The following is a 17720-nucleotide window of genomic DNA, read 5'->3' as shown; positions in this document are numbered from 1 at the left end:
AATCATTGAAAAAATCAAGTAATAAGGCCTCAACTCAAGCCTGTTCCTTTTATGTGAAAGGAAGTTGAAGTGCAGAGGCCTACACCCACTGAAGGACACTATCTTTCCACTTAATTCCCCTTTAGGCACTACACATTCTCCTTTAACTCTACATGAACTCAAGCATGAGTGCTGCCGTGACCCACATTCACCTCACACAAAATATTAGCAATCTATTCAGCAGCTTCACTTAAAGAGAGCTCCATATTTAGTTCACAAAGCTGCGAGCATTAGCATGTGTTAGAAGCCTGGCAGGCAGAAGCAGACATGAGAAAGTGTCTGTCTGATGAATAGGTCTACTTTTTATTTATTTTTCTAAGCTTTGTTTGTGTCCTCAAGCATTGACAGTTGAATGTGGATGTTAATGCATGTTTTCTTTGCCACTAATTCATTTAATTTGTGTTAAAATATGCAAGGGAACATATTTTTTTAATTTAAGGTTCAAACTTTTTGCAATCCCTTCTATATTGATAGTAACACATTACTATTTAGCTGCATATCAAACCCAAAGGAGCAGGCCTAAAAACGAGCACTTGTTAGTGTTCTGTTATCTATGAATCACGGCTGACATTTTCCACAGAATATGTCGCAATTTTGTTTTTCTTCCGCTATATCTGTGCAGCAGTATCAGCCCTTCTGACCTGCATTGTCATGGCCGAGCGACGGGCTCCATTTTGTCGATATATTTTGGTTGTTTATGCGGAGCGTTATAGCACCGCCCCGACGCTAGATGGCAGCCTTGCCTTACAATCTACTCTAAACACAGAGGAGCTATTGCATATTAGATTACATTTTATTAACTGATAAATTAAAAGTGTTACTACTTTTCCCGCAGCATATTACAGCTTAATAATGATACAGTGGTAATTTGGCACGGTATAACTGTACCAAATACAGTCATGCTAAAAAGTAAACGAATAAACAGGCAGAAAACAATTTTTGGGGGGGTGAAGCAGCTTTGTATTGTGTGGTATGGGAAGATTATATGTACTAAAGTCATTAACAAGACCATAATAAACAGTGATAATAAGAAATGTTCTTGTGTACCTCAGTAGAAGGAGAAGCCTCGATAAAAACCAGACACTGCCATGGCACGTGCTTAGTCTGTAATTTGACTAATTCATACCTTAATTGATACTGGACTTTGGCCCTCTGCACTTTAACAGCCCTGTTCCTTTGTATTTATGTATGTGATTTATGTATTATGTTTCTGATTTGTGTATTATGTGTTATGTTGTGTATGTAGTATTGTAATATTCTTCAAACTATTTAAATGAAGTTTGCTAAAAAGCAGTGCGTACTGTTTTTCTTTTGCCAGGGGGCAGCAAAGTGAACAGGCTGTGTGTATTCAGAATCAATAAATGATAGGAGACAGATCATAGGTTTTATTATGAAAACAAACTTCAAAATGATACCTTCAGGCTTTCAACAACAACAAAATCAATATCCTTTTTTATCCACATTTACCTAGGCTACTTTAATCCTCTGTCAGTACTATCTGTTTATTCTACCTGTATTCAACTACAAAGAAAAATCTCAAGCTGTGATTTCAGCATCCTTATCTGTTGATCAATGGAAATATGTTATTGATCAGAGGGATAGTTTTTGGATCTAAGACTCTTTCTTCTCCGCGCCACCTTCCCTCATCTCTGATATTCCTCCTCTCCTACTCATTGATCCGACCATTCATGCTGTCTCCTGTGATCAGCCCTGTGACTCGTTAACGGCTTTGATACTGAGAGGCAGACACACAGCCCCCCCATCCCCTCCAGTCTTATGTGAACATCATAGAGCTAATTATTTCAATATTAGTATATATTTTGTCTGTCTGTCTGTCTGACCATCTGCCAGTCACTTTTCACTGTCTGGTAATCACAAAGGGATGAGTGCACTCTCATTCTGTCCTCTCTGACTCTCAGATGGGTTATGTCATGATATATGACTAAAATAGCACATTTTCTCTTTTTAAACATGTGCATATCCTATTCTGTCATCCCACGCACTTCCATCCCCCCTGTCTCCTCCCCGCAGTCATCCATTCCCAAACCAGTGTCCACATTACTCCGGCACGCAGCGGTGGTGTGTGAGCTGCTGTGCGTTAGTGTCGGTGGTGGTGTGTGGCATGGAGAGAGGGATGGTGGTGGGGGATTCTCTGCGTAAAAAGATGACCTTTCACGAGGAAGTGATTTAAATGATGTCCTGTCGTCACCAAGGATACCAGTGTGCGACTGAGCATTTGTTTTCAAAAAGAAGGATGTCACACTTTTGCACATGCTTACACAAGTTGCCAACTGATCCACTGAAAACACTGAAACGTTGACTTTAATTAAATGTATCATGTCAACAGATTGCACATAACTGTATAAGGTTAGTTGAAAGCAATTATATTAAGTTTAAATATTAGGTTCAACCAAATGTTATTGCTTCAACTAAACTAATAAAGTGAAGTGACATTTGTTGACATAACACGTTTAATTAAAGTCAATGTTTCAGTTTTTTCAGTGTACACTTTGTTGTGTGTCACATTAAAAGCCTAAGTGAAATGTCCTCCCATCCTCAGTGATGCTTGAAGTGACCAGATGTTGCGTGGCAAGGTTCTGCACTCTGAGGGAGGATGTTGCTGTCTGGCTGCCTTAAATTGTTTGTGTTGTTCGACAGTCTTGTTTATCTGCGAGGCTGGCTGCACCCTACGGGGGTGGGATGTACAAGAGCGAGTGAATGGGAAGAGGCAGGGTGAGAAGGAGAAAAAGAGAAAGTACCGGGAGGTGAGGAGAGAGGGGGGGGGGGAGAAGAGCTGGATGCAGATGGGGATCTATTCTCTACAGCACACGCATACAAGATGGAAATGAGTGGGCGTCTGTGACGTCAATCAGTGTAGATAGAAACACACACACACACACACACACACACACACACACACACACACACACACACACACACACACACACACACACACACACACACACTCCCCTCCTCCACCGGTCCCATGCTAATACATGCTTCAGTGCAAACAGCAGCAGTGCCACACACAGATCACACACATAAACACCAGCACACAAACCCCCCCCCCCCCCCCCCCCCCCCACCACCACATACACACACATAGGCATACAGAGTCACGCAGACAAACTCTGACCTGGCTGATGATGTCAGACTCTAGTTTCTTTCATTCATAAGAACAAATGTAATATGTGCTAGAATGAGTGATTAGAGAATTGTAATAGAAGCTTATTTTTGGGGTAAACATGTAGCATCATAATTCTTAAGGCTCAAGGCATATTAGACAGGAAATGGTGTTAATATTGTCCATGTGTATACCTCAGAGGTGGAAGATGTACTCAAATATTGACTTTACAGATAGCCTACAAGTAAAATTGCCACAAGGAGAAGTACAAAATCCTACACTTGAAAGTCCTTCATTTAAATCATACATTAGTAAAGCAAAATATACTCTACAAATATGGCTAGGGAGGTATGCCAATTTGTGTTGGTTATTATCAGTATCGTATTAGATTAAGAAAATTGACTTTTATTGTAGTTGAGATTGCAACTACTTTATAATCCAGTCGTTCCTCACAAGATACTTCTGGGTGTTGTGAGATAATGAATAGGGTAGAAAAGAAGTCAGTTCTTCTACTCAAATGTGTATAAATATTAAATTATTTTGAGTATTTGGCTTTTTTATGAAACATTGGCTAAGGATCCAAGAGGCAATCCGAGAAGTTTAAAGAGGAAATATTGAATTTTGGTTGAACTGCTCACAACTCATATATATGTTAAACAGAGAGCTAAACTGAGGCATAGGTTGCAGGCCCAAAGGTTTGGAACTACTAGTTTAATCTTCACTAATCATTGTGTTTACAGGCTTATGCTAGGTTTTTCATGTCAATTTTTCTTTTTGTTTGTCTTTAAAGCAACTTATGCCAACAATCAGATAAATGTAATGCAGTACAATTTCACATGACATATACTTAAACAAAAGTACCTCAAAGTTGTACTTCAGTACAGTACTACTTAAGTAAATCTACTTTTCTCCTTCTGTTAACCACTTTTGGTTTTTTGCAGCAATTTATTTTAGCAACTCCACAATGAGTTTGGGCTTGAGAAGAACAGATTTTAAAATGAATGGTCAAAATCAAAGCAACAGATGTAGAGATGTGCTGATCTTAAGTTATGGGTCAGGCACTGTGACACTGGATCCTACGTTTACCATGATGCATCTGAATATCCTCTTTGATTACTAGAACATACATGGTAAACATCAACGTCTCCAGCAATGGGAAAGCTAAAGTTTAAAAAGCGGCCTTAATGTCAGAAAATGTGATGTCTCAAGCCAAGAAAACTTTGATAGTTCAATAGTTCATGGGAAATAATGTCATTTTCTATGCCAACCAGATGGAATGCCAATATAAAACAATAACCTTCACTTTATTCAGAGCGTATTAAGTTTTAACTATGCAGAAAGTGGCCTATGCTGCTGTGTGAGGTAAAACAATTGGTATTCTTCTAAACTAGCATCTACAGTGCCCCTCACTTTTTTGTAAACGTGCCTTCCTGTCCGCCTGATTGATCGTTTGTTATGTAAGCTTGTCTCTTTGTCACATGGCTCACATTATGATCCATTATTTCGCTGCATCTAGTTTGCATAGTTATTAAAGTAAGGTCTCTGTGACCCAAATGTTCTTGAATGGACTTAATACCAAAGAGACAGACAGGAAGCACACACTCGTCTACCCCTATAATCTGCATCACTGCACAATTTCTTTTGATGCAAGAAGAGTTAAAGTAATGGTGGTACAATTTGAGTCTGAAAATAGCACAGATGTGTTGAGTGGAATAACAGAGTGATTTGATCGACAGGTTCAATCCCTCAAGGTTTACTGAATCAGGCTCCATGTACGGCATGTAAGAAACCATCCATCCATGTCACTGAGTCATGACGACACAGACTTCTATCTAGAGAAATGAAAAACTATTTTTGAAACACTCCTCGCTGCCTTCGAAGTTTTGCTGTTAGCGAATAAAATAAGAGTGCATCAATTACAATGTGGAGGCAGTGTGTGTATTTCTGATGGAGGGTGTGTGTGTATGTGGTGGGTGGCACTGGAACTAAAGACGCAGCAGCTACTTTGCCTTGCCAATTGTTCTAGTTCTTTAAGTTAAGTGGTTTTCTTGGCTGTTTTTCATCAAGGTTTTTATCCTGTTGTACCCTCTGCTGGAAGAGGACTGAGTCATAGCAGTCAAGGGGGAAGATGGGTGGGAGGCACACAGCGGGCAGGGGGTTGAGAAAAGTAGAGGGCGTGGGTGGTGCGGGTTAAGGATGGTGAGGAGGAGGCTGTAGTAAATGAAAAGATGAATGGTGAATACTATGGATTAACTTCGTTACCCGGTGTTCATCAGTCACATCAAGAGAAATGCTGTCTGCTAGGAAGCATAAAGCCCTCACAAATGATTATGCTTTATATTCTTTGTGTGCTACTAAGTGCTTTATAATAGCAGGATCAGTGTCTGGGCATTCAATAAACATTACTCCCAGGTGAGAGTTTCAGGGGGCTGCTAATCGACAGAAAGTTACAGAGGAATTCATTTTGACAACAAGATGAATAGAGATTGTCCAGCAGCCATAATTACCTACATTCACACTTTAGACAGAGCAACATGTTTCATGCCTTAAGCCTCTGCTAATGATTTTCATTTATACTTCAGAGGCTGCTACAAACCTTTCCTTTTTTAACTAGGAGGTATACATCTATTTGGAAATCTGAAGAAATACTTCTTTTGAAAATGATTCAGAGGAATTAAATGTATTGTCCAGAGCATGTGAGGGACAGAAAGAGATAAGGACAGATGTGTGGGTGATGTTCTCTTTTAGTCTTAGTGAGACTGAAAACTGTTTGTTGACGGTGGACGGGTGGGCAGGCCATTAGGAAAATTGATGTGCATGCCGCTGTGTGTATGTGCACACGCTCATGTGTGCATGTGCTGCTGCTCTAACATCACTGCTGGCGTCACTGCAGCCACCTCACAGTGACTCCCCTGTGACTGAAGGCCTGACATCCTCCCACGCTCTCCCCATAAACTCCCCTGCCCCTCTCGGCTTGCTTTATCTATAACCTCGCCCTCCTCTCACTCCTTTTTCTTCTCCTCTCTACATTTTCTTATCCATCCATCGCTCTCCCTCCAACATCTTTCTTTTTACTTCGCCCACCTCTTTTTTCTTTGTTTGTTTTTCCATCTCTCACCCCCTCATTTGGTGTGTGGGTCTTCCCTGTCTTCCGTCATGCTCTTTGCGCCCACTGTGCTGCCCGTCTCTGTCTCTATGGAAACCCCGAGTGGACAAGAGTGGCTCTGAGGTCTGTGAGACGCTGATACAGAACCTATTAGTTCACACTCTCCTTCTCTCCCAGTGAGCCACATGCTTCCAACCTGGCGCATGCAAGCCTATAGTGTGTGTAAATAGATGATGGAGGATGACGGGGCCACTACCTGCTATCACACAAGTCCTCCCCCCCCCAGATGAAAAAAGACACCCACATCTTCTCTTGTGCCAATGAATTATCATTGTTGTGAATTGGGAGCAGGCAATTTGGGAGTAAGGAGGGAGTCCTATTGTGTCATTATCCTGTAGGTCTCTTCAATTACTCAGTGGAGAAGGGGACCACCTGATGCCGCCTCTGCACATATTCCCTTCTGTAGCACACACACACACACACACACACACACACACACACACACACACACACACACACACACACACACACACACACACACACACACACACACACACACACACACACACACACACACACGTTTAGCTCTCTCATCCCCCTTTTCCCCTTTAGTCTCACACCTCACAGACCGTATTTATCGAACATATACATGATGTGGAGGCTGCTGTGTTGCGTAGAACGTGCGTCATTCCGATCCAAACGCATCTGAAGGACAGGTGATTTGTGATAAGAGGCCTCCTACAGACAGAATTTCACAGCTTTGGGTCGCTCTCCTGGGCACCATTGTGATTCGACGGTCACGCTAAAGTGGATCATTGCAGAGCGCAATCATAAGGAGGATACGTCAGCTGTACAACATGTCGTTTGGGGGGAAATTAAAGTAGCTTGGTGTATGAGAACGGAGCACAAAGATGTGAAACAATCAATTCAGAGGAACTCTTCGTTAAAATGTACGTGTATCAATTACTTGGTTTTGGCAATGTGTGTTTTAACGCAGTTTATAAACTTCAATTATCTTAAACAGGACTCCAAAGGATGTGACATTTATGTACACGTCTGACTGCCCTGCCTCTCTTAAACTCACAGTGAGTAGCTAGCGTGGCGAAATACTTTTGAGCGGATAACTTCCGCTAATTAATCCACACTCCCATTTATAGGTTAATCTGGCAGGTACATTTGCCCGTTTACCTTGAGTAAATTACTTTTTAACCTTTGACACAACCAATGCCAGATGTATGCAGTGTAGCTAAGTGAGAGCTAGTTTGCTAACCTTAGCTTGGTTGCTGGCTAACGTTATCGCTAGCAAAATAGTCACAATTTATGTGTTTTTGCCCATTGAATGGATTTTAGCTAACAATAATTGATAAGCAGGGGTCTAGGCTTATGATGTATGACGTAGGCATATCACTTTTGATAATGATTGCTACTATAACCTAATCCAAGCTAAGATTAGCCAGCTAGCTGTTGGTTATTTAGAGACTGATGTTGTTTGCTTCTAAACAATAGCTGAGAAAGGTAATTGGCAAATGGTTAGCTAGTTTTTTTTTATCATGAAGCCAATGATCAAAATATAATATAGGAACATTAGTAACATCATGTTGAAAATGATATAACATTTTAATGTGTTGTCATGCTTTGGCCAATGCCTAGGAAGGCTGCTTGGAATATGGAGTGTAGAGACATGTGCGAGGAACAGGGTAATGACTGCCGAAACCTTGTGGCCACTGCAGTTATTATTTATTAGGATTTCATGACATTTCGACATGTTACCTTTAAAATAATTTGTAGCAATAATTACATATCCGAAGGTTTGTTGAGTTACGCCTTTATTTTATCAAAATGTACATGAAGAAATTACAACAAAGGACTACATTAAAGAAGACATCAAAATGGGCAGCAATAACAGGGGTCAACAACTGAACACATACCCAACCCAGCCCCAGGCCCACCCCATTAACACCCCCAGTGCAGTGAGATAAAGACATGCCAATGATGTCTCACATTTAGGCACTTAATTTCCCTACCAAACCATCTTTGGTCATAGTTGCTGTTTGGCTTTGAACTTGGATTCAAAAGGTTTGAGGTGGATTTAAACTTGTTTCATGTTGAATCTGACTGTGGATTAGAGGATGCTGATTTATGCTGATAGGAGTCACAGAGGTTTAAAATGCACTCCTTCAGTTTAGACAGATCTCAATTGGCCATGTTTAGAGGTGACCTAAAGATGGTTATAACCTGACCACCTCCATAGGGTAAACATTAGCATTAAATAAATCAACACTAGATGGTACAGTACTTCACATGATTACAGAAAGGACTTCACAAGTCAAAGGAATCAAGCACTACATCTTAACACATTTTACCTGAAAACAATGCAGTGTATCTGCACACGATATACTGTAATCAATACACTGTACAGTCTATTGCAAAGGCATTGTTGTTGGCATTTTTCTGTAGGAATTAACCAGTCTGTTTACCACTGAGTATTATCTTGGAAAGTTTTGCAAAAATAGATACATTTTTATTAAATTAAAAGCCTTCGCTTTGACTTCAGGATGTGGTCTACTCTACTGTATATATTAAGCTACTCATGCATCGTCTAACTGTGTTAATACAGTAAACAGCCTGCCAGTTGGTGTGCACATATGTGTGTATGTGTAGTGCATGCATGTTTGTGTGTTCTGATTAAAGTACTGTACACACTGGTAGACCTGTCCCTTTAAGTATTTTTTTCAGAGTACACCCCTTCAGTAAAGGATTAACAAAGTTACATGAAACTGTTTAAGAAGCATAGTAGTAACACAGTATTTGGCAGTGAGAGAACAGTCCTAATTTATCCATGCACAATATCAACCACAGGAAAGGTCCACAATCTGAACAAACCCATTAAGAACAACACAGTAAGAACATGAAAAGAGTGACAAGAATTCAAGAACCTGGAAGTGTGAGTTTTGTGTATGCATGTGTGTGTGCCCGTGAATGTTTTTGAATGTCAACAGCACAGTTGGTTTCCCGGGGAGACCAAAGGGCTATGACTCATGCAGTGCATAAAGCATTTTCTGGAATTTCGGCAATATTGGAAGAATTATTATTTTCCCACAAAGCCCAGATAATTACATTTAATCATATTAGAACCTTACAGAGTACTCAGGGAGTTTACTGTAAAAACCCACTCAATCCCACCCACATAGGTCTATTATAGACCAAACAGTTTATCCCTGGATTATTTTTCCATTCTCCAGCTCTTTCCTCATGAAAAGCACCTTCTCCTTGCAAGATTGTGTGAGTTGTGTAATTATAATTTGTATGTGTGTGTGTGTTTTAGACTAGTCCAGTCTGTGCGTGCAAGTGTAAGGGGTAGGGTTGGTAAAGCAGAGTTGATCCCGCTTGGGGTATGTAGTAGCTGCAGTAGCTGGGTTCTGCTAAATAGGGGGTATTGTGATCAGCAAGGTATGGGGCAGGCTGGTAGAAGCATGTCACATGGTCTGTGTTGGGGATAATGTTCTGCTCTCCCAGAACCTTCAGCGCCAGCACTGTGATCATGTTCAGAGTCTGACGCCTCTCATGTCCCATCAGGCACACTGTGCTGTCGTCGACCACGCGCCGCAGCGTCATCAGGTACTGGTACTTGCTCCTCTCCTCCCCGATAAAGTGGTTCTTCAAGTAGGACAGGATCTTCCTCTGCTGCTCCTGCACGTCAGGAAAATCGATGAAAAAGCGTGAGCACATGTAGCGCTCCAGTGTTTTTATCTCAGTCTCGCTGGCCGGTCGGTAGTCCCTGACCAACAGGTTGCTGTACTTGAGCAAGCCACCACCCCGGATCTCCTCAGGGTTTCTAGTAGCGATTAGGCGGTAGCGCAGGTGATCCATGGCTGCCTCAAAGTCACCGTACATGCTCTCTGCTAGGACCTCGACAGCAGGGACTGAGTCAGTTGCCTGAGGAGCGATGCACTGTTCAGGCATGACTGCATTTACCTTAGGGGCCTCTTTGTTCTCAGGCACAGGGCTGGATGCCTCATCGGCTTCTGGAGGGGCCAATTCCCCAGGGTCTTCAGACTGAGAGTGAGGAAGCACATGTGAGGTGGTGCTAGGAATTGTGATTGGAAAAGAGACTGGCTCTGAAACCCCAGGCAACGATGAGATATAATCGTGTTCCTTTTTATCCTCCAACTGTAGGATAGGATTTCCAGGCTGAGGGGAGGACTCTTGATTCTCATCCTCGCTGTCGGTTTTCAGTATCAAAGGCTCCATATGCGAAGATACCTGAGGTACAAGGTCCTCTGACTCCACCGGTGGAGTGAGGCAGAGGATGGGAGGGCTGAGGCAGGGGGAAGGCGGGCTAAGACAGACTGGAGTAGGGCTGAGGCTAAGCATAGTTGGGGTGAGGTACGGAGGGGAGCTGAGACAGGATGAGGTAGGGCTGAAACTCAGGGGTGGAGAGCTAAAGCTGGTCTCGAGGCTGACAGTGTTCAGCAGCGCAGATGAGAGGAAGTTAGAGGGAGGGGTCAGACATCGGGGAGGGCTGAGGCTGGGGGGCGAGGGTGTGAAGCAGGGAGGGGAAAGACTGAGGAGGGGAGAGGTTGGACAGGGAACAGGAGGCGTGACAAGTGTGGTGTCTTGTGGGCTGTCAATCAGCTGACTAAAGTCCATCTTTTTGGTTTGTACTACTCTGATTTCATCTTCATCGCTGAGCTCAACTTCTGAGGTATGTACAGGTTCCTGGGTGTTGGAGGTGGATGTATTGGTGAGTGAAACTAATTTGTCCACTGAACCAAGCGGCTTTGATTGTCTGGGTGCAGGGACAGTTTCACTCGTTGAAGGGTTGCTTTGCTCATCACAATGTGTGGATGGGGTCTCTTTTATGCTCTGAATACTTGTCTCACATGGACTCTCTGTGATTAGCTGACTGGAGGAGGGATCTTGAGCTGAATCAGAAATGGGATCCACAGCAGAGGTGGAGATTATATCAGGGGCTGGATCAGGAGTAAGGCCTATGTCACAAGTAAGGTTACTGGGAGGGGTGGATTCATGCTCAGGGTTTGTTTTCGTAGAGTTACTGGTTGTTGGGGTAGTTGTAGGGTCTGAACTGGGCTTTGGGTCGGATACTATCTCAGGTTCAGGGCTAGGGCAAGGGTTTGGATCTACGACAGATTCGCTATCAGAGACTTGATGTGGGTCACTATTGGGGGATACCTTCCTACACATCCTCCGAGGGGGTATGGGAGAGTGGTGTTTAAGCACCACCATGTGAGCAAGTCTCTCTGAGGCCTTACATGAGGGAGAAGAGGAGGTCTTTTTGTCAGAAACAAGGCTGGGCGGTGCAGGTAAACCATCCTGAGTATCTGGAGGGCTTTCAGCTTCAAGTGTGTTAGGTGTTTTATCTGAGTTATCTGTGTCAAGTGTGCTGTGAATCTCTGCTGTATCTTGTGTACCGGCAGGCTCTGTGTTGTCAAGAGAAAGGGATATAGAAGAGGTGGAGCAGGAACAATCAATACCCTGTGTGTTGTCTATGTTTGTAGCTTCTGAGGCTATGATCTCTTCTGTCATTTCTCTTATTCCCATCTCAATTTTTCTCTCTTCTTGCTCAACTGTCTCTGTTTCTTCTTGTCTCTCTTCTTCTACCTGTGTCTCTATCTGTGCAGGTGAAGATGTGCTGGAGTCAGGAGCAGTCAAATGTTGTGTTTTATCTTTCTCATCGCTACTCTGATCCTCACTGAAACACTTGGAGAAGTCTGCACTGTGACATTCTTCTGCCAGGTTTAGAGACTCTGCCTGGGTTTTGTTTGAGCTTTTTGGCGACTCGGAGTGTGCCATCTGTTCTGTGAGTTCCTCTCCTTCATCAGGGGGTTTTGTGTGGTTGGATTGTTCTTTCTGGACAGAGAGTTCCTGGTGATTTGAATGTGCTGGTTGTTGGTCATCACAGGGCTGGGTTGGCTCTGACATTTCTACCGTTGTTGGATATTTGGTGATGTCTGGGAGCTCTGGCTCGTGTCTGAGTTCAATCTGATTTGGTGGTTCAGAATTCTCAGAGGTTTGTTTCTCTTCTGACAAAAGTGTTGGTGAAGTCTGGTCAGAATTCTCAGAGGTTTGTTTCTCTTCTGACAAAAGTGTTGGTAAAGTCTGGTCAGAATTCTCAGAGGTTTGTTTTTCTTCTGACAAAAGTGTTGGTAAAGTCTGGTCAGAATTCTCAGAGGTTTGTTTCTCTTCTGACAAAAGTGTTGGTAAAGTCTGGTCAGAATTCTCAGAGGTTTGTTTTTCTTCTGACAAATGTTTTGGTAAAGTCTGGTCAGAAAAGCTGAATGTTTCTTTGTGTTCTGACGCTTCTTTCAGCTCAACAGGTTTTATGCCTTTGTTGTCTTTCTCCACTTCGGAATCTTTCGTCTGGTTGGACTGTTCAATTTGTTGTGTATTGGGTACAGTCTTGGATTGCTTTTCATTTACCTCATCTCTCTGTTGTGTCTGGCTGATCTGAGCCTCTGCTTTGATGGATAAGTCTTTACCAGAGGCATTTTCTGTTTTCGGGGCAGTAGGTTCTCTGAGCAGAGACGAAGAGTCTTTTTTCTGATTCTCTGCAGGCTGCTCCCTAAGTTCACCAGTTTTCATTTTCTGCTGCAACTCCTGCTGCATGTAGGACTCGAGAAGACGATCCAGAATGATCTGAAAGGAGTCAACGCTAAACTCAAACTGTCGCCTCAGCGTGCTTACAAATTTGAGCTCCAGGTTTTTGCCGCTGTTGTTAGAGAGCGAGATGAGGCTCCAGCGGTCGTGCTCATTGAAGACCTTGACCATTTTCTGGACGTAGGCTTCCTTCATTGTTGCGCTGCTTATCCGCTCTCGATTGACCCCAGCAGGTAGGCAGTCCAGCAAACAGCTCAGTACTGACTCTTTGATCACCTTAGAGAAGAAAAGGTCAAAACATGACAGAACAAGTTATGACTAGAATTTGGGGATGCTTGTATCATTGAAATTAACATTTGAAGAATGTGATATTAAGGCCAATGCCATTGATTCACCATACAAAATAAGATGTTCTACAGTTAAATGAAGGTAAGGATAACAGAAAAATCATTATCAATGTAGCACTATAAAAAATCTATATTGCAACACCCTGAGATACCCTGAGATTCACTACGTGCTCAAGGATAGCTCAGCAAAATGAATGCTGGTTAAGGCTCCACTCATATTCCATTGATCTGCTTTCATTTCCTAACAAGCAGTAATCATACCTGGAACTCCTCCTGACTGGGCAACTCCACTCCGAAGATGACGTCCAGGTCTTTGTAGCTCGTTCCGTTGTCTCGGACGAGGACGTGGCTAGCCGTGGATCCGTTCAGACGAATATCTCTCACTGTGATTCCCTGCTTCTGCAGCCTGGCCCGCACAGCCATGATGATGTCTCGAGGACGCAGCTCCAACGTGGGGAAGTTCCCGCGGCCGTGGATTGGAACCACCTCTGACAGAACCTGATGGAGGACCTCTACCTGCTCAGCGTTCAGGCATTGGAACCGCTGACTGGATTTAGTTTCAGACATGCTGCTGCCCTGAAGGGAGAGGAAGGAGGATGACAAGATTTGATTACAAGTCACCAACCAATTCTGAGTTAACTCTGTCACTCTCTCTGTCTCTCACACACACACACAGTGCTCATACGCATAAACACACTCCCTGCCAGTCTGCTGTCTGCAAGTCACAGCTTGGCTGACAGCTTTTCAAAAATGCTAATGTAACTGCTGTGTTGACATGTTGACACATGGAGGGATCCACGTAGATGTGATTTGCATGAATATTTATCCACAGCTCAACCAGATCGCAACAAAGGAAGAGGAAGAGTTTGACTGGAATCACACCAATTAGTTCCTTTATTTTTACCCAATCACAGTCACATACAATACCCGAATCAGTTCAATTTTAAAGAAAGAAAAAATACCAGATAATATATTATTTGATAAGATCGTATGAAGTATATAATTAAAATGACATGTAAGGGAAGAGTAAATCTTTGCTTATTGATTGTTTCCACCAGAGGCGCAAGGCTTACGCTGAATGAGTCATCTCCAGCAGACTGCATTAATCACACCAACGTCACTAATTAAAGACACACATCTGTTTCTGTGTCCGTGTGTGAAGCACATTATTTGTGTACATAACAAACAATGGCTCTTGCGCACACTCCTCTGAGTGCAGTGCAGACAAGGTTGTTTTATATAACACCTTTGTAAATCGTAACACAAATTGGAACAAAGTGGGATTTAATATCAGCCAATTATGTTTGTTAGGCTTCCTAATCCTCCTCCTGGCAGTTACGCACACAGCCTCTGCATCCAGACTCCATCTATCAATCTCTACAAACTAGATCTATTCTTCAAGTCAGTCAGTAGAGGCACATGCAAAAGTATTGAGTGCTTGCGTCTGAGTGTGCAACTGTGGTTCATGGCAGCCCATTATGATCTTTTGTTTTAATCAATAGATGTCAGTCAGTGCTGTGGCTGAATGCTGCTGATTACTATGATTTGTCAATACCAGCAGGGTAAACATTGGGATACTAATGGGCAGTAATGGGATGCTTTCAGGTCACAGTTTGTCAGGCATCAGAGAGCGATACTCTGTGATAACCACAAACAATCTACTAGGAAGTGTTTATGAATCTTCTAAACTGTGTTGCGTACATTTCAGCTGGAAAACAGCACTTAATTTAGCCTCCAAACTCACTGTAAAACCACTTAATAGCTTTCCAGAAGACAGAAAGGTTGAGTCTGAGAACACAAAGCTCTCTCCTCTCTGTGCCACACTTTAACAAGGTGGACTTCAAGTTGCAAAAAAAAACGTAATCATACATCCAGAGGCAATAAATATAGTCCCAGGTGTTGACACTGGTCATTAAACAATGGTTGGAGGAGGCAGAGAGGCAGAGAGGCACTGCGGGACTGTTTTCAAGCTAGCCCCTGTATCTCCCCCTCCCCTTTCGCACTCTTCTGCAAACTTGCAGCCTGAGTGACTCATCCAGGCGTATCGGCTCAGCTCGCACATAATCTATGGCCATTGAAAACCCAGCACATACGGAGGGTCTCGTATTCACTGGGCTAACAACACAAACAAAGACGCTCTGTAGACTCAGGCTGCCGTCTCTGGTATACACTTTTTACAGCAGAATAAATACAGGAAACAAACAATGATGTCCTGTTTATAGAAAACTATAGAAAAATGACAATGTGTCCCTGACTTTTTATTATTATTAATATAATACAGTGATATTATATGTTTGTCTCTTCCATTTACTTAAACAGTTATGATGAACTCGGGGTAATGCTGTTAAAGAAGGAAACAACTCAGTCTTTGTTGTGTCCACCCACCAAATGCATTTACAATGCCTGCGCACCACACATTTAGTCTTACATATTTGGAGTTTAGAATATTTTAAATAGTAGCCTACTGCTAAACTTATACATGGGCAATACTTCTAAAAAGATAAATAGGCCTAATAAGAGTTGTTACCCCATAAAATAACCAGGCTTTAGTTTTGTACCTTCTGCTTCACAGTCCACTAATGCCTTAAATTTAGTGGAGTGATAACGAGCACTGCTGAATGCACTCTGCCCCGCTGGTCTTCTCTCTAAACACCTAATCACGCATTTACTCACTCCTGAGACACCAGGTGAGGGCAATTAACCGCAATTAAGTGCCTGGCAGAATAAAGGGCACACTTCTGAGATCCAGGATTTAAAGCACATTATAAACACAGCATGTAAGCTTCAGACAGACACAAAAAAAGTAAAATATCCAAACTTTACAGAACTGAATGTCCTTACCTGTTGTTGCTGTGGCATTTGAGGGAGCGACTGTCTCCCGGTTTGATAGTAGAATCTCCTCCGAGCTTCAGGTCCCGACAGTGACTGGCTTTGTTTCTCTTCTCAAGTCCCTATACACTCTCCGGTGAGGCTCGGTGCTGCTGTGTCCCTTATAAGGCATACGAGACTACTATGTGTGCGCGAGTTCATCCGGGCGCTGTCCAGGAGCTCGCTTGGTGCTGAAGTGAAGACTGAAATGAGTCCTCGCGCTCTTGTTTTCTCCTCCGGCCGCCCGGAGCGTAACGCAGTTTCCATAGCGACCTGCCGTCATTCAGTTATGACTGGGGAGCGTGCGTGCGTGCGTGCGTGCGTGTGTGCGTGTGTGTGTGTGTGTGTGTGTGTGTGCAGAAGTAGGCTACAACAATGATGGTGTAGTGTGTTTTGGGCGTTAACAGATAGGAATATAATTCGAAAACATTTTTAACAGCCCCTTATGTATCCTTATTGTAAATAAAAGTTGAAAAAGCGGGCTAAATTCAAGACAGAGATAGGGAACTTTTAGCTAAAGTAGGCCTAGCCTATAGGATAGACAAAAAAGTATTAGGCCTATTTGTATTTGCTTGCTCCTTGTTTGTTGTATAAATGGGAGTCAAAATGGACAGTATAAAGGACTTCGATGTTATTATGCAGATAACTGAAACCTCTAATGATGTCTTTTGTATTTATTTCTACAACACTTTTCATTCACTGTCCCTAACGCTCACATTGTATCCAGTGCTGTGTCCGACTATCATCAGCACATACAGTATGAGTCATCCATGCTGCTCCCCCCCCCCCCCCCCCCCCCCCCCCGGCCCAGCCGTTAATCCCCCAGTCCCCTTCGACTGGCACACCGGAACCTTTCTCTCTGGACAACCGATGATCCCTATTTTCCGCATGATGCATTTTATTGCTGTCTCTTTCAACAACAATTAGCCTATAAAGCCCTCTTTCATTTTTTCCATCAGGCCAGTCCAAATTATTGTTTTTCCATGTACAACCCAAAAAACAAGGTTACAGATGTCACATTCTCGTAAACGCATCATAAACATTGTGAAAGAAACGTCATTAAAAAGCAAGGCGCTGTAGAAAAGGTCAATTTACTCCCTCACAAAAAAGAACAAATGACGTCACTAGACGTGTACCACAACCTACCGATACCGGGTACAAACCGGGTACAAACTATTTTTAGCTTGGATGGAACTTGTCTGCTTTGGACACGCGCGCCCGTCCACCTCTCAAACGGTCGTGACGTAGAAGGCGCGGGCACGCCATGCAAAATCGTGACCGTGTGACGACCATCCATGGTGACGACGGTGAGGGGTAGAGTTGTATTCAAAGATAAAAGTTTGATCAAGATGGTTCACATACCGTTGTCTAGCGACTAAATCCAGACACATTTCTGGCGATTCTATCCATTAAGGACTATATTAAGCACACACATCATCGTACACATGTGTTGAATTCGTGTAATTTATTTAAAGGTAACTGACATGCTATTATAATGCAAAACAGTTCAAATATGAAGGAAAAACCTTGAGTAGTCGCCTAGTCGGTCGTCACTTAGTTGCGCATGCGTGACATAAGCTTAGAGGCGGTATACAACGTTGTTTCTTACCTATATATG

At 42.9% G+C, this 17720-nt stretch overlaps 1 protein-coding gene across 1 annotated transcript; it reads right to left on the bottom strand.

Moving 5' to 3' along the window:
• Positions 1 to 8085: 8085 nt before the first annotated feature.
• On the bottom strand, positions 8086 to 16307 carry LOC117475016 (mucin-5AC). Its single transcript, XM_034121065.1, has 3 exons — positions 16076 to 16307; positions 13496 to 13810; positions 8086 to 13163 (listed from the first exon to the last, which is right to left on the bottom strand). The coding sequence occupies exons 1-3, from the start codon at positions 16091 to 16093 to the stop codon at positions 9591 to 9593; spliced, it is 3906 nt and encodes a 1301-aa protein (XP_033976956.1). The 5' UTR covers positions 16094 to 16307; the 3' UTR covers positions 8086 to 9590.
• Between the last annotated feature and the right edge of the window lie 1413 nt (positions 16308 to 17720).

The sequence above is a fragment of the Trematomus bernacchii genome, unplaced genomic scaffold, assembly GCF_902827165.1.
Source record: "Trematomus bernacchii unplaced genomic scaffold, fTreBer1.1, whole genome shotgun sequence".
Taxonomy (NCBI): Eukaryota; Metazoa; Chordata; class Actinopteri; order Perciformes; family Nototheniidae; genus Trematomus; species Trematomus bernacchii.
This window is presented reverse-complemented; position numbering and strand designations above follow the sequence as displayed.

Coding starts and splice junctions, on each gene's coding strand:
- LOC117475016 (XM_034121065.1), bottom strand. Junction 13,164..13,495: donor CCAGTCAGGAGGAGTTCCAG/GTATGATTACTG, acceptor TTCTTCTCTAAG/GTGATCAAAGAGTCAGTACT.